The sequence below is a fragment of the Dromiciops gliroides genome, chromosome 3 (assembly GCF_019393635.1).
Source record: "Dromiciops gliroides isolate mDroGli1 chromosome 3, mDroGli1.pri, whole genome shotgun sequence".
Taxonomy (NCBI): Eukaryota; Metazoa; Chordata; class Mammalia; order Microbiotheria; family Microbiotheriidae; genus Dromiciops; species Dromiciops gliroides.
In genome coordinates, this window is record NC_057863.1 from 28,526,135 (window position 1) to 28,552,863 (window position 26,729).

Here is a 26,729-nt window from a genome sequence, read left to right on the forward strand (position 1 = left end):
TAGCAATTATTATTCAATTTAAGATCCATGTTCAAATTCTTCTGAAATGATAGATTATAGTTAACATTTACATATATTCTTTCATCTGATTCTTACCACAGGCTTGTGAAGGCTGAGATAGTGACTTCCCTAATGACTAACAGCCGGTAGGTTTCTGAGGAAGGATCTAGACTTAGGTTCCTATCTACAAGGCTGCCCTTTTCAAATGACACATCCCACCTTAATGTCATTTTTCCAGCATTCTGAACTTTTGGCCATTCTACAGTGTCAGAAGAGTCTCACGTTCCTTCCATGCCAAACGTCCTCTGAATTCCTCTTTTGCAAAGCTCAATGTTCACCATGGCTATCACTTAAAAGCTTTGGTTCCAGAACACAATGCACACCCCCAGCAAGTGCAGTAAGAACACTCTACTCTAGCCCACTGTGCTGCCGGGTATGGCGGTGATCCACAGCTCTCAGACAGCCAATCAATGGTCAACACACATTTATGAAGTGCCTCCTCAGGGCCAGGCACTGTGCCAAGTGCTGATGATACAAAGAAAGGCAAAAGCCAGCCTGTGCCTTCAGGAAGCGCAGAGTCTGCTGGGGGAGGTGACCCCTGGCCCCGCCTGGAATATGGGGTTTGATTGTGGCTGCACAAAGACAGTGCAGAGAATGACAACTTTAATCAAACCATGGATCCCTGATGACTCCTGGGTTTCAGATCACTTGTAAAACATCCCAGATTTTAAGCCACAGCCGCTTGGCACCTCTTTAAAATGGCAAAGCGAGGTCGGTGTACATTAGGCTCTTTCAAATAGGTCTGAGCCTGCGCAAGAGATGGAGAAATGTAAAGGGCAAAACTGCACAGAAATAAGGGCAGTGAAAGAAAAAGCCTTGGGGGCTCCCCTCCGCCTGTGATCTCATTAAAACTTTGCATCACAGTAAATACACTCAATTGCAAGCAAGTAGCTCAATGCATCAAATCAAAATTTTTCCAGAAATGGTGCCTGTCCACCTATCGTGTTTTCGGTTTAACACGAGGAGCTGTCAGTCACACAGCTGTTTCTTTGGCTTCTGCTGCAAAGCAAACAGAAACCTACTGGGACAGTGTGTACAGAAACCCAGGAACCCTCAAAGAGGAAAAGCCACATGATCCTCTGCTTTTATTAAAATGAGCATTTGTAAATGGGGAAAATAAAAATATATTAACTAACATTAGGCTAGATTTTTTTCTAAGCTACTAACAGGACAAAATATAAAAGGAATATGAGATAGTTTATTTTTGCATGGGACCTGTGGTAAAAAAATATGAAAGTTTTTTAACAGTCGGTTAGGATAACTGAAAGATGCCAGGTTTTTTTTTTAAGGACCACCCTTTTGGGGAGGAGACCAACGGCATGAGCTACACACTCGACTTCCGGGGTGCGAGCTTAAAAGGCAAGGAGAGAACAGAAGTGGAGGTTTTTCCTGCTCTGCTGGTCTCCTGACTGTGCTGCACAGACGGTCTCTCTCTCCCCAAAGGTGGCCTTCTCTTTTGGTGAGTTTTATACGGAATATAGACTAAGCTTAGACTTAAGACAATTTGTATTGTGTTTCTACTTTCCTATCCTTCTAATCAACATCACCTTGTGACTACCATACAATAAAAGCTCTAACTAGAAAACCAGAAGCTTCTTCCATTTACTAGTCTGGGAGATAAATTAAGGGAAAGGTTTAAGAGGGGAGATTTATGATCTAATATCCAATTTTAAATCTCACAGACCCAAGGAGCTGGCACTTTATAACAAAATGAAAAATTCACGGCTTAGATATTTACTGAAACAAATGCCCTATGAAAATATTGCTAAGTTTTTAGTATACTATTATTTTGTAGAAAGAGTCCTGGGCTGAAAAATCATTTGTTATGTGGGCCTCAGTTTCCTCATTTGTAATAGGAAGGGGACTGACTGGCTAAACTCAAAGGTCTCATTCATTTCTCAATCCTCTGGAATCTTGTAATCCTCAACAGAGTATATATCAATTACTGCTTAATAAGTTCTGGATTCCTCCATTGGTTAGCACATGTTGTTTAGGGGACCAGGGTTGCATGTTCAATTCTAATGCTGTGGCCATATAAATAGGAACTCCAGAGAGTAAAACCACCAACTTTGGCCAGCGACGGGCTCAGGCAACCCATCCCTATTATTAAACCGCAAATACAGTCATTGGTAGGCCAAATTTGTATGGTATGTTCAAGACAGCAAAATGTCAATCCTGGGAAAGTATTCAGAACCAAGGCCCCATCACAGCTAGCCTGTGTGCTGTAACAGGACAGAAAAGCACCTGATCTGATTGTTTTAGGAAGGTTCTTAACCTGGGTTCTGAGACCTGTGTTTTTTTGTTTTAAAAGAAATACTTCACTGACTCTGTTTCAATAGAAGTGGTTCCCTCTGTAGTTGCGTGCATTTTGTTTTATACATAAAAACATCTGAGAACGGGCCCATAACCTTCCCTACACTGCCAAAGGGGCCCATGGCACCAAAAGTATTCAGAACCCCTCCAACAGAGCCAGTGCTTCCTACACACTATAATGCCGCTTTCTTTGTGAAGAAAAACTATTTCGGCATCTTAAAGGTCAATGATACTTTTTACTAATAAAGGAAGCATTTCTAGGTATGAAAGACGTGGGTAGAGTGAAAAGAGAGCTGGCTTCGAAGCAGAAAGAATGGCTGAATTCCCATGTCTGACACTTTCTAACTCTGGGACCCTAAGCACTCGACTTAACCTCCCGGGGCCCTGCAGGGAAGGTGCTGACCTGCACTGGCAGAGGAAGTTTCCTTATCTTGGAATTACCTCTTCCAATGAACTCGCAGGTCCAATGGTTATCCCATTTCTAGGCAAAGAGGAATCCCTAGAAATGTTGTTGTTTGTCCTTTGTTCTGAAGGAGGACCAACAACATCAGGAAGGTGATGTCTTGGCTTACAAGTGAACCGGACGTAAGTGAGGCAGAGCTGGGCAAAGTCACGGCCTTACTCTTGTTCCTCCATTCAGGAGTCCGGTGGCGAGCCGGTAAACAAAATACTGTTTACTTTGGATTTCAAATACCTGAACAGATTTCTATACATAAGATTTAGAACTTTAGAGGAAGTCGGAAATCAGCTTAAACCGTGTCATTCATTTTACAGATGAGGAAACTGAGGCCCCGAGAGATGACATTTGACCAGCAGTACTCCAGGAGAGTCAGTGGCAGAGCCAGCGACTGGAGCTGAGGTCCTGGCCACAAACTGAGTCTTTCCTCTATGACCCATCTGGCCCGATCTTGACGCTTCCAGCCAGGACATCCAAAAAGGCATCCTGAGTCCCCTCTTCTGCTCTATGCCCAGTCTTCCATAGTTTCCCTGCTCTTAGTGAACTAAATCGAACCCTTTGCTTTTCCTCATGAGACTAAATGTCCTCCAGGCCCTGCCTATTTACTAGCTCACCTGTCTTCTAATTCTTTCCATTTTACATCCATAATAATTAACGTGGATGGTTTAACAACAATGTTAAAACCTGTCATGTTTTTAAACTGTGCATTTAACAAACTTTGAGAGAAATGCAATAATTTGGGATTGAACAGCAGTCTGACAATTTTCTTTAAAAAAAAAAACCAATCTCGATTTTAACATGTCATAAAATGAAAGCCTTCAGGGACTGCTCTGACCAAATGCAAACAGAACACTTACTTGATTGTCTGAAGGAACCTTACTCGGTCATTGATCTCATCAGGGATCTTACTCAGAATCTGTTTAAGTGCTCGTGCCTTTTCATTCAAGTCCTGGAATTCAGGTTCTGGTCTCTCAATCATATACTCTGAAAAATTAAGTATTAAACAAAATATCAGGTATCTCCAGGTCTAATTCAAGTCCCAGGGCTTAAAATCTATGTTGGCCAAAGAGCAATGTCCTGAAGACAAAAAATGACTGGAAAGTAGAGGAGGAAAAATGCGATAATCATCAAAACACTGCCAAGGGGGGAAAAAAAACCTTTCAAAGACATAAAAACATTTGATCAATGCAATAACCAAGCATAATCCAGGAGACTGATGAAGCATGTTAGTCACTTTTTGACTGAGAGGTGAGAGGCTCAAGGTGCAAAAATGAGACATATATCATTGGGAATGGCCAATGTGATAATGGATGTTTTGCTTGCCTAATGCATATTTATTACCAGGGTTTTGTTTTTCTCTGCCTCCCACCCTCTACCCACAATAAAGAAGGGAGAGAAAATAGATTTTTCTTAATTGAAATTTTTTTCTTTAAAAAGAGGTCACTTATAATTTAACCCTCAATCTGAAAGAAGTAAATGAAAAAGATTCTAAGTAAATCCCATTGAGAACTATTATCAGAGAAACATGGTAGCATTTTCACACTGTGAAGAAAGAATATACTTTATTTCCTATTTTCTTATGGATAGCAAGCCAAACTCTGTGGCCAGTAAAACATTCAGCACACATACACATGGGGATACAAAATGTCTAGGCTTTTAAAGCTAGTTCCATCTGGATTCAAAGTCATGAAAAATTCAATCCAAGCACTTAATCCAATCTTATTCCTTCTAGCCCCTGGAGCACACTCATTCCAGCAGAATGACCTCCTGGTCTCCATCTCACCCCACCCCACACTCAAGGCCCACACTGGATACTCAGCCATCTGTGAATAGAGGTTCTCAACCTTCGACCTCTCTTGATCGTCATGCTCCTTCCCCTCATCATGACTAATGGTCCCTCAAATCCTACCTGTCTCCTCTGAGACTACCTCCTCTAGCTCTGGTGTCACTTGCCCCTACAGCTGGTCTTGATTTTATAGCCTGCCACCTTCATGATCCACAAGCTGCCACTGTCAAATCCCTGACCTTTCTGTCTTCTGCTGCTGATCTCAAATGTGCTGAGCCAATCCTAAGCAAAAACCCTTTATGTGATTTCCTCTCCTGTTCTGGGGTTGCTGAGTTTCATTAAACAAAGTCATGATTCCACCCAATTGAAAGGTGTGATCCTATGATCTCAGCCACACCTTCTTCACTATTTTCAGACAATCCTTCCACACTTCATTTTCTGAAATACATGGTCTAAACATTTTCCCATCTTCAATATCCAACTGCACGACAAATCTCCTGAACATCTCTTCCTTTTTTGCACCATTAAATTTTTAGAAAAACCACATTGGCTTTTGTCCCTACAATTCTATCAAAACTACTTCCCTTTATGGATCATTGTATTAATCAGAATTGCTAGGTCTTTCAGTTATTATCATTACAACATTGCTGTTAATGTGTACACTGTTCTGGTTCTGTTCACTTTACGTTGTATCAATTCACATAAGCCTTCTCAGATTTTTCTGAAACCACTTTCTTCATCACTTCTTAGAATATAATAGTATTCCATTACATTTATATATCATAACTTGTATGTCCCAACTGATGAACATCCCCTCAGTTTCCCACTGTCTGACACCACAAAAAGGTTTGCTGTAAATATTTTTATACTCAAGGATCCTTCTCCTTTTTTCTGTTTTGCTGGATCAAAGGGTATGCAGTTTTACAGCGCTCTGGACACAGTTCCAAAATGTTCTCCAGAATGTTGGGATTAATTCACAACTCCACCAACAATGCACTAATGCACCTATTTTCCCACATCCCCACTAGTATTTGTCATTTCCCTTTTCTCTGATGAATGAAAGGTGGTAATTTGCATTTCTCTAAAGATCAGTGATTTAGAATATTTTTACATGACTATTAAGGGTTTTGATTTCTTATTCTGAAAACTGCCTATTCACATCCTTTGACCACTTTTCAATTAGGGAATGATTTGTATTTTATAAATTTGACTCTATTACCTACATATTTGAGAAAAAAAGTCTGTATCAAAACAACTTACTGTAAAATTATTTCCCCAGTTTCCTGCTTTTTTTTTTCTAATTTTGGTTGTATTGCTTTTGTTAGTGCAAAACCTTTTTCATATGAACAAAATTAGCTATTTTACCTCTATGAACATATCTATCTCTTATTTGGTAATCTCTTACACTATCCATAGATCTGACAAGTAATTTCTTTCATGCTCCTCTAATTTGCTTATGATATCACCTTGTATTTCTATTTCTATTTGACCTTATCTTGCTGTATGCTGTGAGATGTTTGTGCCTAGTTTCTGCCAGACTACTTTCCAGTTTTCTGGCAATAGCAACTTTTTGCACCTAAAGCTATGAGGTGTTGAGAGATAACTGAGGGGTCAAGGGATTGAAGGTCACTATAGATGGGGAGTAGGTTGGGGTTTTTTGTTTGTTTTTATTTTTTTTTGTGAGGCAATTGGGGTTAAGTGACTTGCCTGGGGTCACACAGCTAGTAAGTGTTAAGTGTCTGAGGCCGGATTTGAACTCAGGTACTCCTGACTCCAGGGCCGGTGCTCTATCCACTGTGCCACCTAGCTGCCCCGAGAGTAAGGTTTTTTTAAAGGGAAAGCAGAACAAGAGGTAGAAAGTCAATAGATTATGGTTAGAGAAGGGGAAATCAGAGTTCTTGAACACAGAGGAAGTACATCTGTTGAGATCAAGGATCTGACCATTGTTGTATGTGCATGAGGTGGGACAGAGAAGGTCATGGGAAGTGAGTAGGTCAAGGAGCTGAACAGTTAAGGGTGTTTGAGGAAGAGTCAACATGCATACTGAAATCCCTTTCTTTGAGGGCAGGATCAGAACTTAATTGTTCTATTTAAATAGCTAAGCTCTTACAAAAATCTATACATTATCTTTTAGTGAACTTTGCTAATAGTTCACTGATCAACTAAAAAGGTAAGTTTTTTTATTCCACATAGCTTCTTTTCCAAAGAATTGAGTCTCTTTGAAGCTTGAGCTACATTACTCTTAGGGAAATGCTATTCAGCAATTTCAAGGCACAAAATTATAAACATAAGTTCTGATTTCTGATACCTTCTACATCATCAGCTGCCATCCGAAGAAGGGACTCTGTGAAGTTAACTTCTACACTTTTTTTCTCCAGAATTTTCATAATGATGTCCTGGGTGAGACCTGGGTTTTCTTTTTCAGCCTAGATCAAGGAGAAAGTTGACAATGAAACAGAGAAAACAAATGAGCACACTGAAGCCAAACCTTTGCTTTAGGTGTGATCTGTTTGTACAACTGGGCTTTCTGAAACTCAACAAATAACCACTAGACCCCTCTGTAGTCCTTTTTTCACAATGGCAACCATTTCTGGAGTTTTGTCATTGTTTCTGCATCAAAGCAACTTTTCATTTTCACTACAGCTACTGACCCATTTTCAATTTGAGAGAAAACATATTGAACATTTCAAACTCTCTACCTTTATATACTCTTGAAGAACAAAACCAACAAAAGACTCCTACTTCTGGACTTGACACACACTATGATTCCTTTTCCCCTAATTTATATAGTCTTTCAAGACCATATTTTGAATTAAGGATCATGCTGGCATTTATCTCTATAGCTTTTCTAATATTTCAACATCCGCTATTAATAATTTCAGAAAATGACACAGAATATTTTCTACAGATTTTGTTGGAGAATAGAGTTCTTAACTACCTTCCCACAGTCATTTCTATTTATCACTTTTTTTTTGTCCTTAGAATGTTATTTCCTTGTCTGGCTTTCAGATTATCACCACAATCTGACTACATCCTGAGAATGTCTCATTGATGAAGTTTCAGGTCACCTGCTATTCCTTAGCCTCCCCGAGAGGCGACAATCTTCCAGCCATTCTAAATCTGATCATAAAAAGTTTTAAATTCATCTAAGTTAGACACTCCCTTTCTCCTCTGTAATTTGTTGCTGTTGTTGTTCTTTTAAAAGTCACACTTTAGGTTTACTATTTCCTCCAGGGATGTCTGCCCATTTAATACTTCTCACTGGTTATATCCTTACCTTTGTATAAAGTGGCCAAGATAGGCACCGACTTATAACCCTAATCAGAAGGCAACCTTTCTCCTTCTATTTATATCAAATACACTTTAACCTCTTCAATTCAGCTCTGATGTCATCAAGAACACAATATCCCCCAGAACTTACAGCATCATGACCTTAGTTTTTATTAAACTGCAGGAAACACACACTTCAAGGTTGTAGACTGAAATAATGAACACACATTTACATCTGTTTCAATCAAGAAATGGACTGCTGTCAAATGCTACTATTTCTGCTAACTCATTTTGATAGATGATAAGCAACAGTAAAATGTGCTCAACGGGATTCTGTATAACCACAGCTACCTCTCTTTATATACAGATTGTCCCAAAAGTCTTAATGTACTTTTAAACTATTAAAGATTTAAGCTGCACCAAGACTTTTTGGGACACCCTGTGCATAGAGAGATCAATAGAGATCCATATCCATTTATCTTTATGTAAAAGACTGTCTTTAAACAAGGGATCCTGTTCAGAGAAGCAATACTGTGTAAAAAAAAGGTTAGAACTTGATAGTCACAAGACATCTGATACTTCCTAGATGTATAGCTATGGTATTTATAGCTTTATATTACTCACTGCTTAAATGATCAGGTTGTATTAGGTGACTTCTATGGTCTTCTCCCCACCCCTCCCCAACCGCCCCCAAAAGTAAACAATGCTTTGAAATCCCATTTCATATACTTATTAGTTGTGTAACCTTAGTGTGAAGCTAGGTGGTGCAGAGGACAGAGCATCAGACCTGGAGTCAAGAAGACCTGAGTTCAAATATGGCCTCAAATACTTACTAGCTGTGTGCCCCTGGGCAATTCACTTAAACCTGTTTGCCTCAGTTTCCTCATCCGTCAAATGAGCTGGAGAAGGAAATGACAAACCAGTCCAATATCTTTGCCATAAAAACCCCAAATGGGGTCACACAAATGAACAACCACCACCAACTTAGTGGAGTCACAACTTTCCTCAGCCCTAATTTCCTCGTCTGTTAAAAGCACCCATTTCACAAGGCTATTATGAGACTCCCATGAGATAAAGCAGGTAAACCCTTTGTAAACATTAAAGTTCTGTCTAAATGTGGCCTGTCACTGGCAAGACCATGAAAGGCAGAAGGGCAGTAGATATTTCACAGTCCACAGGTACTTAGTGTTCCAACAACTGGTAAACATAAAGTGCAGAATAAGAGTCATCTGCACTGGGAGAGGGAGCTTCCTTACAGGAATGCCCTGAAATGAAATCACAGGTCTGGTCCTCTCTCCCCTCCAAAAAAGTGAGAAGATTCCATGACAATTCCCTACTACCAATTCATTCAGCTACACAGAATTATTACATTCACAACACACCACTGTAATGGGTAATTGCTTTTTAGATTATGGTCTATCTTCCTTTTATAGAAAGTACTGTCTAATAGTCTCATGAAAAAAATCAGTCACTCAACAGACATAGCAAAACAATACTATAGCCATCATAACGTTTCCTACATCTGGGAAAAGTCTAGTGGGTAGGTTCAAGTAACCAGAATTCTGGTATAACTTTAAGCACCAGGCAAGGATTATACTAATTATAGGTAAAATACCTAAGAGGAAATAAACAAGCACAAATCATTTGAATTCTCTCAGTCAGTTTCCTATCTAAAATGAAAGGGTGTCTCTAGTTCAGGGTTTTGAAGAATTTTTGGTATCATGGACTGCTTTGGCAGTCAGCCTGCTGAAGCCTTTGGGCCCATTCTCAAAATAATGTTTTTAAATTGAGATGATGTTCAAGATCCCTTTTAGTTCTAAATTGATAATGCATATGAACTAAAGGGCTGGTCATGCAAGCTTATAAAGTCAAAGCTAAATTTTGTAGGGAAAATACACTTCAAAAAATATAGTCAATATACTACTCGCAGCAGAAAAACACCATTCTAAGATATTATTGCAGAATGGTACATTCTTGCAATTATGAAGAAATGTGGTTATTATTATTATTTTTTTTAGTGAGGCAACTGGGGTTAAGTGACTTGCCTAGGGTCACACAGCTAGTAAGTGTTAAGTGTCTGAGGCCGGATTTGAACTCAGGTACTCCTGACTCCAGGGCTGGTGCTCTATCCACTGTGCCATCTAGCTGCCCCCGAAATGTGGTTATTTTAATTATTTTTTGAGAAATGTAAAAATGTTTTTTACATCATCATATTTCTCCTCAGTATCCCTCTCAAAGAGTCATCTTATATAACAAATATTTTTAAAATCCCTATTAAAAAGAAAAAAGAAAGAAAAAAAAATGAGCATAGTCTCAAATATATTGAATATACTGAAGGTTCTTCAAACATGCAACAGCTACAGACCTCCCATGTCTATAAAGGGACAGGAGTTGGTAGTATACTCTTCTATTTCTTCCTTTGAATCCTGCTTGATCTTTGTAATTTTTAAACCTTCACTCTTAGTCTATGTGTGTCTCTTCTTTCCATTTATGCCCCTGTTGTCATTGTGTAAACTGTTTTCTTGGCTCTGCTGATGTCACTGCATTGTTTCATCTGGATCTTTCCATGCTTCTCTGTATTGATCCCACCCATCCTTTCTAATAGCACAAAGACATTCTATGCCATTTATATACCACAATTTGTTCGGCCATTCCTCAATCCAGGCATCTCTATGACTGATTTCTATGGCACTTTCTAAGCTCTAATAATTTATATGACTTCATGATCCTTTAAGATTAATTCCTTCTTTGCCTTTTGGTATACTAAATATTTCAAAAAAATAGTATTTTAAAACATTATGTTTTATTTAAATGGACTGGTGAGAAGAGAGAGTAAGTAATAGTGATCAGAATGATATCAAAACTTAATTTTATGTACCATAAAAAGATTTATCTGGATTAATTTACAGTCATTAGTGAACTATGATGTGCCTAAATCCAAATGAAACCTTGATTCTAATTTTAATCAACACATTACTTAAAAAATTATGCCTACCTAAAGAACAGCAAAGTGTTATACCAAATGATAAGTGTACTTAATGCAAGCAAATAACAACAACATAAATAGTAATATTTTCTGTAGTGGCAAAAAACTGGAAATTAAGAGATGTCCAACAATTGAGGAATGGCCGAATAAGTTGTGGGATATGAATGAACTGAAGCCCTAGTGTGCTGTGATAAAAGAGGAGAGAAATGGTTTCAAAAAAGACATGGAAAGACTTGTATGAACTGATGCAGAATGAAGTGAGCAGAACCAGGTGAAAAATTTATATAACATCAATATTACAAAATATTACATCAATATTACAAAAATTACAATTCTGAACACTTTTATAAAGTAATGAAAAATTAACTGAGCAGAACCAGACCAATTTGTACTATGACAACAATGCCATAACAACAAATGTTGAAAGTTGCAAAAATTATGAGAAATACAGGACCAGTTATGATTCTAGAGAAATAATGATGAAACACCTACCCACCTCCTGACAAAGGTGATGGATTTAGGGTGCAGAATAAGACATATGTATTTTTGTGTACAGACATTGGGGGGAATTTGTTTTGCTTGCCTATGCATATTTATTAGAAGAAATTTTTGTTTTTCTTTTATGGTAGTGCTGGTAGGAGGGAGAGAAAATAGTTTTTTTTAAAAAAATAGAGTGTATATGTGGGTGCTACAGATTGTGAATTGTTATATGAACTTTCATATGAGGTCACTATTATTAGTTTTGCTTAATACTTTTACTTTGTTACAAGATATCAGGAGCAGGGGCAGCCAGATGGCGCAGTAGATAGAGCACCGGCCCTGGAGTCAGGAGTACCTGAGTTCAAATCCGGCCTCAGACACTTAACACTTTACTAGCTGTGTGATCCTGGGCAAGTCACTTAACCCCAATTGCCTCACTAAAACAAAAAAACAAAACAAAACAAAACAAAGATATCAGGAGCAATCTATAAACGTTTATCATATAAAAGCAAAACATGAATCAAACTGAAAAGTTTGAGATGTCCAACAATTGAGGAATGGCTGAATAAGTTGTAGGATATGAATGAACTGAAGCACTAGTGTGCTGTGATAAAAGAGGAGAGAAATGGTTTCAAAAAAAATAATACTCAATATAAATTTAAAAAGAGAAATTCAGAACTTCCTGGTATACATCTTTGGCAAAGTGTCAATAGTAAGAAATACATCTATAACTTGTAAGTTTTGATGGCTCTGGTTATTTTTTTGTATTTTACCTATTAAATGCAAAAGATTTTGTCCTTCCTCACCACAAATCCTTAGGCTAATGACATGCGGATCTTCATTCCCACTTAAAAACATAGTTTCAGAGTTTAACAAACCATTACCTTTTAGTAAATACTGTCAAGGACCATTGTCTTCTGAGATGTAATCCTACAAAGAAGTTGTTTCCATTCAAATCATAATAATCACTAATATGCCCAATGCAGTTGAGGAGAGAAATATTTAAAAGAAACCAACACCTAAAGAACTAGGTGACAGACAATGAAGAGTTAATGAAGGAAAGGCAACCCTATTCTCCTCCTCTCTCCTTTACCCTCTCTATTTAAAGTTCAAAGCAAAGGCAACTGAGGTTTTTCAATTAAAAGGGAAAGTCAGCAATGATTATGCAATGGCTTTAACCCATAAATAACTTATTTTAATCATTCCAATAAATTATGAGCTTCTCACCTTGATGAAAGCTGCTCTCAGTGTCTGAGCTGCAGACAGATTTACTCGTTCTAGCTGTAATAAAAGTTTAAAGTCATTAGTAATGCCAATTTATTTAAGAAAGCATATGTGACCTATCTGAATCTTAATTCTATAGTAATCGCTTTGCTATAACCATAATTCAATTATAAACAATTCTTGTCAATGCCCTTAAATTGTCAACAGGGCACTGAATCGACAGTCTACTTAAGCAAAATTTTCATTAAAGAACCACCAAGAATTACAGATATTAACATTTTTCTTTATTAATATTTTAAAATAAAAGATAAATATTTAACTTGTAACTAATAAAATTTTAGATCCGCCCTTTAATTTAAAACCAGCATGCTTGGCCAAGTATTCTATACTTCTGTTAGAAAATTACATTCCATTTGATACATTTTAAGGAGAAAAGTCTTTTAGCAGAACTAATACTTTCCCTTGGTTCATGGGAAATTACCTTCTGCCTGGGTTAGAATTAAGTAACTCACTGGGTTTGAGGTATGTGGTGGCTACTGGTATAGTTCTGCTGACCAAATATTTGATGAAATGCTCATGGTCACAAATCTAAATTGAAAGACAAACTACTTAATATTTCTGGCTTCTCTCTCCTCTCACCTCCTAACTACTGCCATGACACTGCTTTAGCTTTTCAATGGAAAGGGGGAAAGAAGTGAAATTCAAAACAATCCATTATCTTTGTTTACAAATAGCTCCAACATCCTGGCTACTTGTGAACACATACCTCAGCCCCTTCTTGGTTCTCTATCAAAATAATTTTTTATTTTCTATTTTGAATTACAGTACAGTTAGTTCTGCCATAATGCTTGTTTTGAAAATGTGACTCTGTTCTGAGACAGATTAGGGAACAATTAAAGCGTAACAGAAATCTCCTATTTGCTTATGCACAATTTCATTATCAAGAAACAGCAAAAATGCAGAAAACCGTACCACTTCACAATAACTCATAAGCTCTATCCCTTCCAATCTCCATTTTCATAAACAAACTGCTGGTCTTTTTTCAAGGTAAAGTGCCGTATTTCCAGTCTATCTTCAGGTGCAGTAGGATCTGTGGGCAGAGGACGGTTCGTCTACACCATCTTCTTTCCAACCTTTTACCATGGGCCCTGGCCCTCAGCAGAGGCCTGCTCACCTGGGGTGGGCTTTGCCAGCCCAAGCTCTGTGGGAACTAGGGCTAAAGGAGGTGCTGCCTGAGACCCCAGAAACGGCAACTTTTTATTACAGTATTTATGTATCTTTTAAGCATCTAACATGTAAAAACTGTGCTGTCGTTCTGACTAGGTTTCTCATTTTTTGTGTGTCACTGACTGAGTATTTAAGCATTATGCTCATGACCTCATTTCCCCCCATAAGATATGTGGTTTTTAATTGTGATTTTGCACAGTAGAGTGATTTTTAGAACTGCATTTATTTTGTTAAAGCAGAACTGATTGCTATCTGTGGATCATCCTATTCATCTTTGTATCCTTCAGAGCCTAATGTATTAGACACTTAATAAATATTTAGTGAATTGAACGGTGACAAAATGCTGGATCACGAATTTAAATCAATCTGATATTTTTAATATACTCTATCAAATACAAAATTCAAAATTTAAGGATAACTAAGCTTATTCATAAGCCTGATAGATTCTATTTGGCATTATGTCTAAAAAAATCATATAATGTACTCTTTTTATAAAAAACAGTTTCATCTGTATAAGCATAACTGTCAATCTCAAAACAACTAACAACTTCATCTGGTCGCAGGTTTCTTGTGCCCCTAAGGACAATGAGTAAGTTAGTGAAGTCAACAAAACTAAGCCGCATCTTTTTTTACTGGAACAATATTAAGTATTAGAAAATATTGCTGCCTTTATAGGTCTTAGAGAGTAAAACACTTCAACAAAAGCCTTGAGTATATCTCGTGCTGTGTAATGAATATTACTATTAATCCCTTGAGGCAAAGAAAACGTTATTTCCTTACAAACTGCATTAATATAGATCTATCTAGAGAATACCAAACACTTTAAATCAATTTATTTTGCAAATAAGACTGTTAGAAATACCAAGAAATATTTTCTTACCAACATCATCGACTCCAAACATAAGAAATGTGCATCGAAGTAAGTCAAATAAACCATTTATCTTCCTGTAAATAATGTAGCATTCTTAACTTGCAATTTTGGCTTCTACAAGCTCTCAAGAGTAAGAGATACTGTGAAGTGATGCAAAAGCCCAAACAGGCTGGTCTGGCAACATATCAGGAGGTTGCGTGATACAGTACAGAAGAAGGAAGGTAAGGAGGGAAAAAGAAAAGAAGAGATGGAAAGAAGGCAATAATCACTTTGCTGTATCCATAACTCAATGGGAAGATGGCCCGCCTGTAGGAATACATAAAAGTGAGGGTACAGGATGAGATCAGGGAACCTAATAATTGAATTTGGCCAGAATACTAAATAGATGGAAGCTGAAGAAAATAGCCTGAATAAATTAATGAGCCAAACTCAGAAATGAACCAGGGTAGAGCAGTCTCAAAGAAGCTTGGAGAAGAATGACTATCAAAAAGGACGACGATTAACAGTGTCAAACACTTCAGAAGGTTAGAGGAGGAAAAAGCCCACTGGGTGAAGCAAAGAAGATCCAAGTGGAGTCCTTCCTGTGAACCATCATAACTACCTCTCCTCTGCACCACGTTCAGCCCAATGTCTTAATCTCTGGTCAGTGTGTCAGCTATCCCTTGTGACTTTTTGTTACCTAATGAATTGACAAGAATGCCAGCTATACTGTTACCCAAGGTACTAGAAAATTTACAGCACTAACTTGATGATGGACCACTAAGGCCTACTCTTTGGGTGCAGGCATTCAACTATTACCAAACCTATCTAATTTTTGTAATATCTGGTACAGAGGGCACAAGAGATAAGCGCTTGGTTAAAATCTAAATAAGTCATTTTTATAGCATTCTTCACTGATCTACCTCTCTAGTAATTGTGTCAAAAAAGGGAATGAGATTAATTTGACATGTCCTATTCTTAAAGAAATTATATTGGAATCAATCAATCAGAGTGGATGAAGCACAAATGAGAATTTCACCCGAAAAGGGGGAGGAAGACTCATATCATTTGGGTCTTTGCTTATGATTTATAGTGTGCCGAGAAATATTGATTAAGCTCCTACTACAGGCCAGGCACTGTGCTAAATGTTGGCATGCAAAGAGAGGCAAAAGACAACAATCCCTGCTCTCCAGGAGCTTGTAACCAAATGGGGAAGTCAGCATGCAAACAAATTTATCTGTACCTATAAAACAAGCTATCTACTTTGTAAAGTACTTCCTTTTGTCCTAAGCATCTTCCTTCAAGCTTTGAGGATACCTTTTCCTCTTGCTATCATGAAAATAGTTGGGTTTAACTCATATGATAGCTATGTATAAGGTCAACATAAACTTATAGCAATTTAGTGATCATCCCCTTAGTTTGGAAAAGACAGTTTATTGTACTAGTGAACAGTGACAACTGCTTATAAAATAAATCAAGTATTAGTCAAAGAACTATTCTATATAAGCTCCTTGAGGGCAGGGACTGTTTCATTTTTGTCTTCATAGCCCCAATACCTGTCCAAGTGAACAGCACACAGTAGTTATTTAATAAATGCTTTGCTGACTGACTTGCATAAGGGTACTGTGGGAGAGACACAAAGAAGATGCAGTCTCTATCAATAAACTAAGAGACCTTTCTTGGAAGACAAGATCTGGGGCAGCTAGGTGGCGTACTGGATAAAGCACTGGCCCTGGTTTCAGGAGGACCTGAGTTCAATTCCAGCCTCAGACACTTGGCACTTACTAGCTGTATGGCCCTGGGTAAGTCACTTAACCCTCATTGTCCTGCAAAAAGAGAAAGGCAGGCAGGCAGACAAGATCTAAGGTATGATGATTAGTTTCAAATGAATACAATAAATAAATTCTCAAAGAAGAAAAACATCTGCCTGTGGGGTAGGTTCATAAGGTAAGAGTTGTGAACTGGAGGGACTTTAGAGATCATTTGACTAAGTCAGGATTTGAGCTTGACCTTGAAGAAAGGTCTTATTTTAACTGCCACAGCAGGGCCTGCCCCACCTCCACATGCATCCAACCCTATACATCCTATACACCCAATCTCTGCATTCACCCGGCTCTCTCCTGAACTCCAGGGTTACCTCACAATTGCTGATATATCTCCTTACCCGGAGAGCCCAGCAACACGTCAGACTCAACATCCCCAAATGAAATGCATTTTCATGACTTCCTTGGACCTTGGAACCATGTACTCGCTCATGCTGGAACCTCCCTCAGGGCCTAGGGCCTCTTTGCCCTGGAATAACCCACCACCGTGGCAGCTCACGCATAACCCTCCACTATCTCCCGCTGCTAAGTAGTCCCTCCCTAGGCTTCCATTTTGTAAGAGGGGCTCAGGATGGTCTGCCTTCACTCACCTCCAGGCCCTGTCTGTGACTTCCTCTAGACTTCAAAATCATGCCCTATAAAGGGTACCTTCATTATCCCGCTAGTCACTTTTCTGTATAGTCCTCCTCCGTTAGAATGTATATTCTCTGAGGGTCAGAACGATTTCTGTTTCCTTATATTTGTATTCTTAGCACAGAGCCTGGGTACACAGTAGCATTCAATATAAATGCTTGCTTCCTTCTTTCCTTATCTGTGCACCTGTCATCTTGCCGGTAGACTGCAAACACCCAGAGTAAGCCCCATTTGGTGTCTGTATGCCACTGCATAGCAGCAGTATCTGAACATGGCATTCATTTTTTTTTTTTAAAAGAAAAACTTTTGTCGATTGAATGTCCTTTCTTGGATCTTCCGTTTTCTTCAACAAAGTCATTGGCCACTCTTCTGCCCACTTCTGAGAGCTTCCTGCCTTTTATCACTGCCAGTTTGTCATTTCACTACCTGGAAACATCCACTGTCATATCTGCAAACCTGAAAAGTTCATTGTGCCCACGCTCTCTCAGATCCTTTGTAAAAATGTTAAACAAGCCTCAGCACAGCACGATCCTCCGGGAAAGTCCGGATTACAGTTTCATCCATCTAGAGAACAGCCTCTATCTCTACTTTTTGTTTCTGGTCTCTAAGCCAGGCCAAGATCTAGGATGAAAATACCTCCCACTCTCAGTTTCCACCACAATTCTCAAAAAGAGCTCTCCAGGTAGAATCTTGATGAAAGCTTTCTGGAAGTCTCCATAAAGTCTGTCTACCGAGTCTTCTACCTACAAAGCTAAGGGATGGGTCTGCATGTAAATTTCCTCACTAACAAAACAAAAACAAAAAACCAACAATAACTAAAAACAAAGAAACAAAACCCCATGTACTCCTTGCTCTAGTACAGTAATTACTTGTGCAGGAGTAACGTGGGCAAAACTGGACGAATCAATGCTTAGGGCAGAATGAGGATTCAGAAAGGTATCAGCAGACACAGGCAAGGAGAACAAAGTGAATGGGTTTTATCCAGACTTATATCCTTCCAAGCAGAAGGCCAGTCAAATTAGAACACAACTCAAAGAGCCAGTGTAAACAGTTCCCTCAGTATAAAAATACTGTGAAATGGGCTGCGTAGATACAAATCTTATTTGTATTGCAGAGATGCTGTGGTTTAATTTTTCTCTTCAGACAACATGTATATGGTGAGACAAGCAGCATCAACTAGTAAACATTTTGAAATAGCCCCAAGAAAGATCTCTCTGTAAAATACAAATATTAAGTTCAGCAAGTTCAACTTTTATCAAAGTATTATTATGCAGGGGAAAAAAAAAAGATGAGAGACAGACAGCAGTGAGTTAAAAGAAATGTCACAACTAGTTATTCATTAAACCACTACTTGGAGGAGCCAAGAGTTCAACATTTTCTTCCTGCAGGATCACAGGTCTAAGGCTGGAGGTAAGCTCATGGGTCATCTAGTCCGACCCTCTTCATTTTACATATGAAGAAACTAAGGCCCAGGGAGGCTGAGTGACCCACTTGTCCAAGGACACAAAGGAGAAAGTCTAAAGCTAGCGTGTTTCCAATATTCCATAATGCCTCTTTCTCTATAAAGAAATAAGACATTCTTGGTATTTCTAAAAGGAGTGCTGTTAGTTTTCTATTAAGGAAATACAATTTCTAGGTAAAGAGGATGTACCAAGAAATAAAGGACATCAATTCTAGTCACTTTAAACCTAAACTGGTATCAAAATAAGATTTAGTCTCTTAAAATCCCATTAATATACCATTTCACAATAAGATCTACCTAGCTGAAGAACAGTTCCCCCAAAGGGTATAGAAATGAAAGTACCATTTATCTTTTTCTTTTTTTGAGGGGGCAGGGATATCTCTGATCTATATTTCTCCCTTCTCTCATGATAAGGAATTAATCAAGATGAAAGGAAATAATTGTTCTTCAAGGAGCAGACAAGAAGATTCTGGTTTAAGATCAAATCATAAGGTATCCAAGAACCCCTTTCATCCATCATGTAACCCCAAGCTCCATTTCATAAAATATGCACGTGCAATTTGCTCAGAACTCTGTATTTTACAATACCTAATTAGCCAAGCTTACTCTTCAGCTACCTTGTCCTAGGATTAATGAATCAGATGCCTTTTGGATTTCCATAATGACATAAACACTTTTGACTTGTGATTCTGAGTCAACAGCTCTACAATTCTTCCTCAGTGTGTCCCATTAGCCAGGAATTTCTTAAAAGGCAACAAGAGTAGAGGCTACACTCATTCTAATGTGAACATGAATACCTACTTCTAGGGAATTTTAATTCTTTAATGCTTTCAACACATTCCAGAGATCAGTCAATGAATGATTCAAATTCAAAATGAGTTTATTCCTTCCACAGCATGCAATCAAATCTATACTTATTTTTACACCTTTGTCTATGAAAAAATGAACAATCATTGATATAAAATGAATATCTGGACTGTAGTTAAATATTAACTTTTAACAACTGATAAGAATAACCCACTAAAAGGTGTTCTGTTCACAAGGTAGGGTGTGCAAGAACAAGATTCTTTCTAGCCAACTGTTATTTCTGATGTGAAGGCACAATAATAATTTATTTCACTTCTAAATCTAGATTCAGATTTTGTGTCTATCAAAATAAAAAAAAATTAACAGCCTTCTATTTACTGAAAGTCTTCAATATTTCTGAATACTGTGCCGTTGCAAATTATGTTTGTGGTATATTTTAAAGGAAAACATTTGAAGTTTGATCAGTAAACTTTATTCCTATTACTTCAGACATAAATATTCTGCCATGCTGATTTGCTTTTTATATCTTTCCAGATTAATATGCCCTTAGCTAAAATACTCCAAGATCAAACTGTAAAACAACATTTACCACTTGCTAATTACCATTCAGTTTTAGTCTCAATTTGGGGCTCCTAGCACATAAACTTGTTTGAAGTGAAAAAGAATGATTTCCTCAACTTCCAATGAAATGGTCATATCTCAGTTCTGCCACTTAGGACCCGGATGGCCTTGGACAAGTCTCTTCAAGACCCTGACTCTCAGGTCTTTGTCTGTAAAATGAGAGGCTGCGGTAGATGGATTCTCTTGTCTCCTCCAGATCAGAATTTAGGAGCGTGTGTTACAGCAGCGTTGTCCCTTCTTTTACAAAGGTAAGCTCATGTCTCTAGCAGTCTCTCTGCAATGTCCTCCTTTACAAAACAGGCATAATAACCCCTTTAATATCCACTTCAAAGAGTCATTATGAGGAAAATGCTCTGCACATATTAAAGGGATAGACAAGAGCCAGTTAGCAACTTCTAAGTATGTACCTGAACTATATCAAATGTAGGTATTCTGATGTGAGCTGGTCCAGAGAGAAGGCATTCTAAAATAGAAATCTGCATCTGCACTATTGGGGCATACTTTTTTCCATTCCTAGGTACCCTCTTCCTAGGCTAGTTTGTCACTGTCACTGGCCATCACTAGATAAAACATTAACATGGTCATACTTTAAAACATATACTAGCTTACCTCATTAAACACAGGGTACATGACTGCATATAGTGGCATAGAAACCATTGAAGTGGTCTCAGCTTCATTCTTCATCTCTTCCATTGTCATCCTCATTCAAAGACCAACTACAGTAGAAAAACAGTGCTAAAAAGTAGAGGACTCTTCATTCACTGCAGTATTTTTTCCTTTTCTTTTGCGTCAAGAATGGATGATTAACTTATACTGACCTGGTGGGAAGAGAAAAAAAATAGATATAGATAAAGATATAGATATAGATACCTTATCGTGGTAAGACATAACGGAACCTTTTATCTTCCAAATGAAAGGATTTACAAGTGTCTTTCCCAGACTAAAGTAAAGTAATGCCAAACAGGTATTTCTCTTTTCTGCCAGCTGGTCTTCCCCTTTCCCAGTGAGACTGGGTTAGCACCTTAGTCTTGATCTTTAGTCAGAGAGAAAAAGGGAGGCTAGGAGACAAAAAGAGAAAGAATTCATGACTGAGAAATTTTGGTTATAGGGAGGGAAAAAGTGGAGTGAGCAAACTTTGCAGCTTTCTGAGAAAAATGTTCATTTCTGAATCAACGATAAATTTTAAGTAAAAATATATGACTACTTTCAAAGATACACCTACATGAAAGGAAATGAAAAGTTATTGTTTGAAATGAAATTATAAGGAAACACTTCCATCAACCTTTAGCTCTTTTGAAACTAGCCACAAGTCAGACATTGTTTTATTCATTCAAACAAATTTTATTTAGCACCCACTATGGAAAAAGATGCTGGTCAGAAGAGGAAGATATGAAGATACAGAGGCTGTCATTTTTTTATGACCCAGGGACTCAAGGTCTGGTAGAAAAGATAAGCTCTATACAAATCTGTAATATAAGCTAAAAGGTGTATCTGTACATTGTTTTGGCCTCATTTGGTGACTTTTTCTTCTGACATTCTGTCAAAGTGACTATGTGGCCCATGAGAAACAAGCACAGGTCCTTGGCCTTGTTGTTAGTTTTATCCCTTTCTACTCGAAGGCAGTAGAGTCTCCCACTTTGGGTGAAAGAGTGAGCCACAGGAAACTGGAAGTCAAAATCCAAGCCAAGTTTTACAGCCAGCACAGGATCAATCATCAATGTTGCAGCAGCAAGGACTGACCTTTCCAGGTGATCTTTGGGAGTGACCTTTTGGACTTCAGTCCAGAGGCATGAATCATTGAGCAAACATGATGCACCTAGACGTGAACTTGGTGGGACCGAGGTTATGTAGGAAGTTAGCTAAGTTTTGAGATTAATCTCCCAGAGACCAAAGTGATACAGGATGAGTATGTCCCAGAGGTACTACAAGAAATGTTGGGAGATTTTTTTTTTCTTGCTGTGTCAAAGATGTTCAAAGTACTATAAGAGTTCAAAGGAGAGAAAGATCACTTTGGGGCCAGAATGATCAGAGGAATCTGTAGAGAGGGAGCATCTGGAGGTAGGATGGCTAGGGTTTTGACAGGCCAAGATCAAATGGGAGAAGTTGGGAGGTAGTAAGTAAGCATTGTGGGCAGAAGGGGCTAAGTATATACTACACAGCGGCAAATAGTATAGATGGAAAAAAAAAAGTTGGGTCCAGAGGGCCTTGAACACCAGGAGAATTTGAATTTTCTTCCGTAAGGGGAACTATTTTTGGTTTTTAAATATGAGGTGATCAGAATGATGATTTGGTTAGATTAATCCAATGAACAGGAGGAGATTCAGGAAACCAGTTAGGAAGCTGTAGTGATTATCTAGACTAGGTACCAAGGGCTTGAAGCAGGCTAAGTTATTTCCAGAAGCATAAATACCAGAACTTGGCAGCTATTTGTACATGGGAGAAGGGGAGGCAGAGCATCCTCCATGAAGCAAGTGCTCCTTTCCTACTTCTAATGGACAGCCAGGCCTGCAGGGACAGGATTGTCACATGGCCACCAGGTCCTTTCTACTACTTGTGACATCCATATTATTGTTGGCTAGAAACCTTGTCTCTTTAATCCAAATAAGTACTAATGTACACAACATTTCACTAGGCCGCTGAGTTAAGAAATAATAAACGAGCAAAGGTTCCACAAACCTAGATGAGAAAGAAGTGAAGGGTTCTATTTCAGCACTGTTGACTTTAAAGTGCTAACTGGATATATGAGGAGACATCTAGAAAGAAGATGAAAATCTGACAAAGAAGTTCAGGGGAAAGATTGGAAACGAAAATATAATTGAAAGTCATAGATCGTAGTCAAAGCAGAGGAGTTGCTGAGATCAGCAAGAGAAGTAGTAAAAAGAGATAATGATACAATCGTAGGAGTCACCAAAATGGAGAAAAAGAGGAAGGGAATCCAAGATGTAGGAGAATCTGGCATTTCAAAAAGACTGGTCAGTCAAATGCTACAGAGAAGTCAAGGAGAACTTGGGGCTTAGATTTGACAATTAGGAGACAATTTTATTGAGAACAGTTTTAGTTAACTGGTACAGAAAGAAAATCTACAAAGGGTCAAGGACTAAACTAGTGGGGAGAAAACACACACTCTCTCTGCCACTTTCTGGAAATGTGGCAAATTAAAAAGAAAAGATTGAGAAAGTATTTATTAAGTGCTTACTATGTTGCTAGGCACTATGCTAAAAAACCATTTAAGATGATCTAAGAACAGGAGTTCTAAAAGAAGGCTGGAGGTCCCTTCTACCTTTGTCTAGAATTTCTCTCCTAATTAATACCTGCTATTTCTAACTACCAGCATTCTATATAAAATTTACAACTATGTACTTCTAATTCTGTTTTATTGATTTTGTTTTAAATACTAGTATTGAAATGGCAGGAAACTGTATCTTTTTAATAAGTGTTCTAATTTCTTTATAACTAAGCACACTTTATGATGACGAAAAGGTGACCCCACAAAAATGGTTTTCATTTTTTCGTTGTAAATGTGTACTATTCTGTTATTTATGGGTTCGTTAGTGTGCTGGCCTGAGAACCTAATTACCACTTACAACACCATTTCTCTGAACAAAAAGTGATCTGAGGTCCAAACCACTGATCAAAATTTGACAGAACCTACATAATCAATACACAGATTCTAAAACCCAATAAATGAGCTTTTTGACGCTAACTTTTTCATATACTGGAAACTATCTGAACCAGAACTTCAAAACCAGATGTGAAGTTTCACCCAGATTGCCTAAAGTTGGATTTTCAAGATGACCTCCCAAGATTAAGTACTAGGGCTTTTTCAAAGCATATTTTATTTCTACTTTCTAAGTCAGAATGTACTTTTCATGAGACAGACACCCAGACAGCTTCCCTAGTACCAGGCTCTTCTTGGATGGTGACTCTCCTGTAGGAGTGGGGCACTGGGCATGGTCTGGTTCCAGGTAGGATCTTCCCATACTCCCGACTGGGGGAACAGGTACAGAAAAGAAAAGGTGGCTAGCGTCTTTGCTGTCACTATCGGTTACCTTGTGTTATCAGGGCAAAGTAACAAGACATTATTACTTCTTTCTACAAGATCTGAATCTTAACATAATTCATACAAAAAACTTTCATGAAAAGACTGTTTCCCCCCAAAGGAGCACCTGAAAGACAGAACAAAAACCGTGCTGATGACCCTAAGTTGTGCTCAGTATGTTCTCAGGAATCATTGCTTTCAGCTTCTCCTTTAATAATATCTCAAACCATATCGGTCTGATTTCTTATACCAAGTACACTGGGTTCCTATACATACCTGAAAAAGAAAGGTAATCAATGGTGACAGAAAAAGAATTAGCACCTTTCCTTTTTACCCAGCTTTCAGTAAGTCACATGAGTAAACTGTTTATTGGCACAGAGGGTGTGTCATCGACCAGCTCAGCGGGGAGAAAAACCACTGCCCCAGTGCAGAATGCTTGAGGCCCTCCACCCTGCCCCACCCAAGGCTGCTGCCCTCTGGTAAAGGGCAGGCCCAGCACTCATAATCAGCATTTCCGGAAAACTGCCTTACTCACCTCCATGTGGTACAGGAGATAGCTTTAGAACAGAAAAGGATCCCTATGCTCTTAGCCTTCTGGAAGTATCAGACAGAACACTGCTCAGAGCCCCCTGGGAGAAGACAGCTGACATACTCAAGTTCACGTGGCATTTAAACCCTAAGCGGAGGGGTTTGTCCGGCCTCTCTTAGTAGATAAAATCCTGTCTGTTCCTCTTTTTGCTCAGGCCTTCTATACCTGCTCTCAGACCTCCTCAAAGTCAAAAGCCTGTTTCTACTTAGCATAATGGTATTAAGCTAGGACTTCTTGTTTCATTTGAAAATGTGACGCGTGGGTCCTGAGGTACTCAACCAAGATTAGGACCAGATAATATGACCTATTTGTTCTACAACCACAACAATCATTTCTATTACTCTTTATCAATTATAATTAATTTTTTAAAAATCTACCTTATTCTTTCCCCAAATCCTTCAGTAGTCATTTCTATGTCTATTATTTCCCCCTTCTAGCTCTCCTAAGATCTAACAAAGCCATTAAATAACCCCTTCTCAAAGATTTAAATGAAAACAGAGGGGAAAAACAAAGCAGCAAATAAATTCTATTGTCCAGTTTTAACTAGGCCCAGGCCTTAGTCACTTAGTCTCTTGCCTGCGTGGGATCATAAATAGAGTGCAGGACCTGCAAGCAGAAAGAGGTGGGTTCAAATTCTCTTTCAGATATTTCCTGGGTTGGTGACTCTGGGGAAATCACGGAGACCCTCTCAGCCTCAATTACTCATCATCTGTAAAAGGAAGATATCTGGAGCCCTGAAAGGATGCTGTGATGGTTAAATGACATGCTGTGTGTAAATCACTTTGTAAACCTCAAGAGCCATAAAAATGTGAGCTCTTATATAGCAAGTTTCCAAAAGCTACAAACATTTCAAATCTAGTTGGATTCTGCTTTTGTTGAGAAGGATTTCGAAAAGTTGGGTCCGAAGTGAAAAAAAGCACCAAGTATGGAATTCTGAATCTACATAGCAAATATTTAACCTTACAAGTCTTCTTTTCCTCATGTATAAAGGGAGGGGCTTTGACAAGGCTCTCAAATCCTATGCAATGGTGACAAGTTCTCATCGATTTTCCTTTACCATTACCTAAGCCTCCGGGACCTTGGGAAACTCATTCGACATCTCTCGGCTTTAGTTCCCTCCTATTAAATGATGGGGGGTGAACCAGGTGGTCTGGAAGGCCCCCTTCTGGTTTCTGTCTACAATCCTATGATCCGCCTCAGACATAGGAAGCTAGTTCTAAGTCTGAAATTTGTTTTCTTCCTCAACTCTTAAAAGCCATTCAAGAATTTTAATAAGGAGGTCTTCCCAATTCTGTGATGCAGGGTTACTAATTTCACACTCTACCTTTGTGAACCAATTCAATCCAGGTGAAGATGCATTTATCCTGAATCCCAGTCTTCCTTAAAATACACCCATCTTGCTAACTGCCTAATGAAGCACCAGCTGGGGTCACAATCTCTTCTTGCCCACCCTGGGCCACATGCTCTCTCTGCCTGGAGCTAGACTGAGGTAAATGGGATGTTCTCAAGCTGACAAAGGCGTCACCAAGGGACCTTTTGTGGCCTTTTCAAAATGGAGCTGCAGCTGTTTATAGGACTCTGGAACTGGAAGGGACTTAGGAACCATCTAGTTCAAGCACCTCCTTTACCCAATGGGCAGCTATTTGCCCAAAGTCGGTTAAATTTCATCTGAGACAGGATTGGAACCCAGGTCCTTTAATTCCAAATTTAGCCCACTGACATCATATCTCATACCATGCAGGGTCAGCCTACCACAGTGAAAAGAGGATAGGCAGGAGAGGAAACAAGGGAAAGTAAGAGCTTGCAGGAGAATGGCTATAGACATAAGCGGGTTTGCTGGCAGAATAGAAGCGCTTTTTCTCCGTTAAGGGAAGAAACTGATGAGAGAGAAGGACCCTCTGAGATCAACTCATCCAAGAGGGAGATACTTTTGGGTGGACAGACCAATACTAGGAGAGCACATAGTGAGACAAGGGCCAGCTCTCGAACCTTAAGACCCAGATCAGTTACAGCCTTGCCACTCACTGCCTGGGAGACCAATCAATGTCTGTGAGGGGTACTGGCACCCCGATTTGCAACTCTCGAATTACTCCTGATGCCTC

The 26,729-nt window shown here is 38.7% G+C and overlaps 1 protein-coding gene across 1 annotated transcript in view; it reads right to left on the reverse strand.

The window, feature by feature from the left end:
• PDCD10 (programmed cell death 10) overlaps positions 1-26,729 on the reverse strand; it is a 47,379-nt gene that overhangs the window by 5,806 nt on the left and 14,844 nt on the right. Inside the window, exons 2-5 of the mRNA XM_043997146.1 lie at positions 20,609-20,817; positions 12,580-12,633; positions 6,925-7,042; positions 3,688-3,814 (exon numbers count right to left, since the gene is read on the reverse strand). Coding sequence (XP_043853081.1) covers positions 3,688-3,814; positions 6,925-7,042; positions 12,580-12,633; positions 20,609-20,704 — 395 coding nt within the window. The 5' untranslated portion in view covers positions 20,705-20,817. The remainder of the gene's footprint in view (positions 1-3,687; positions 3,815-6,924; positions 7,043-12,579; positions 12,634-20,608; positions 20,818-26,729) is intronic.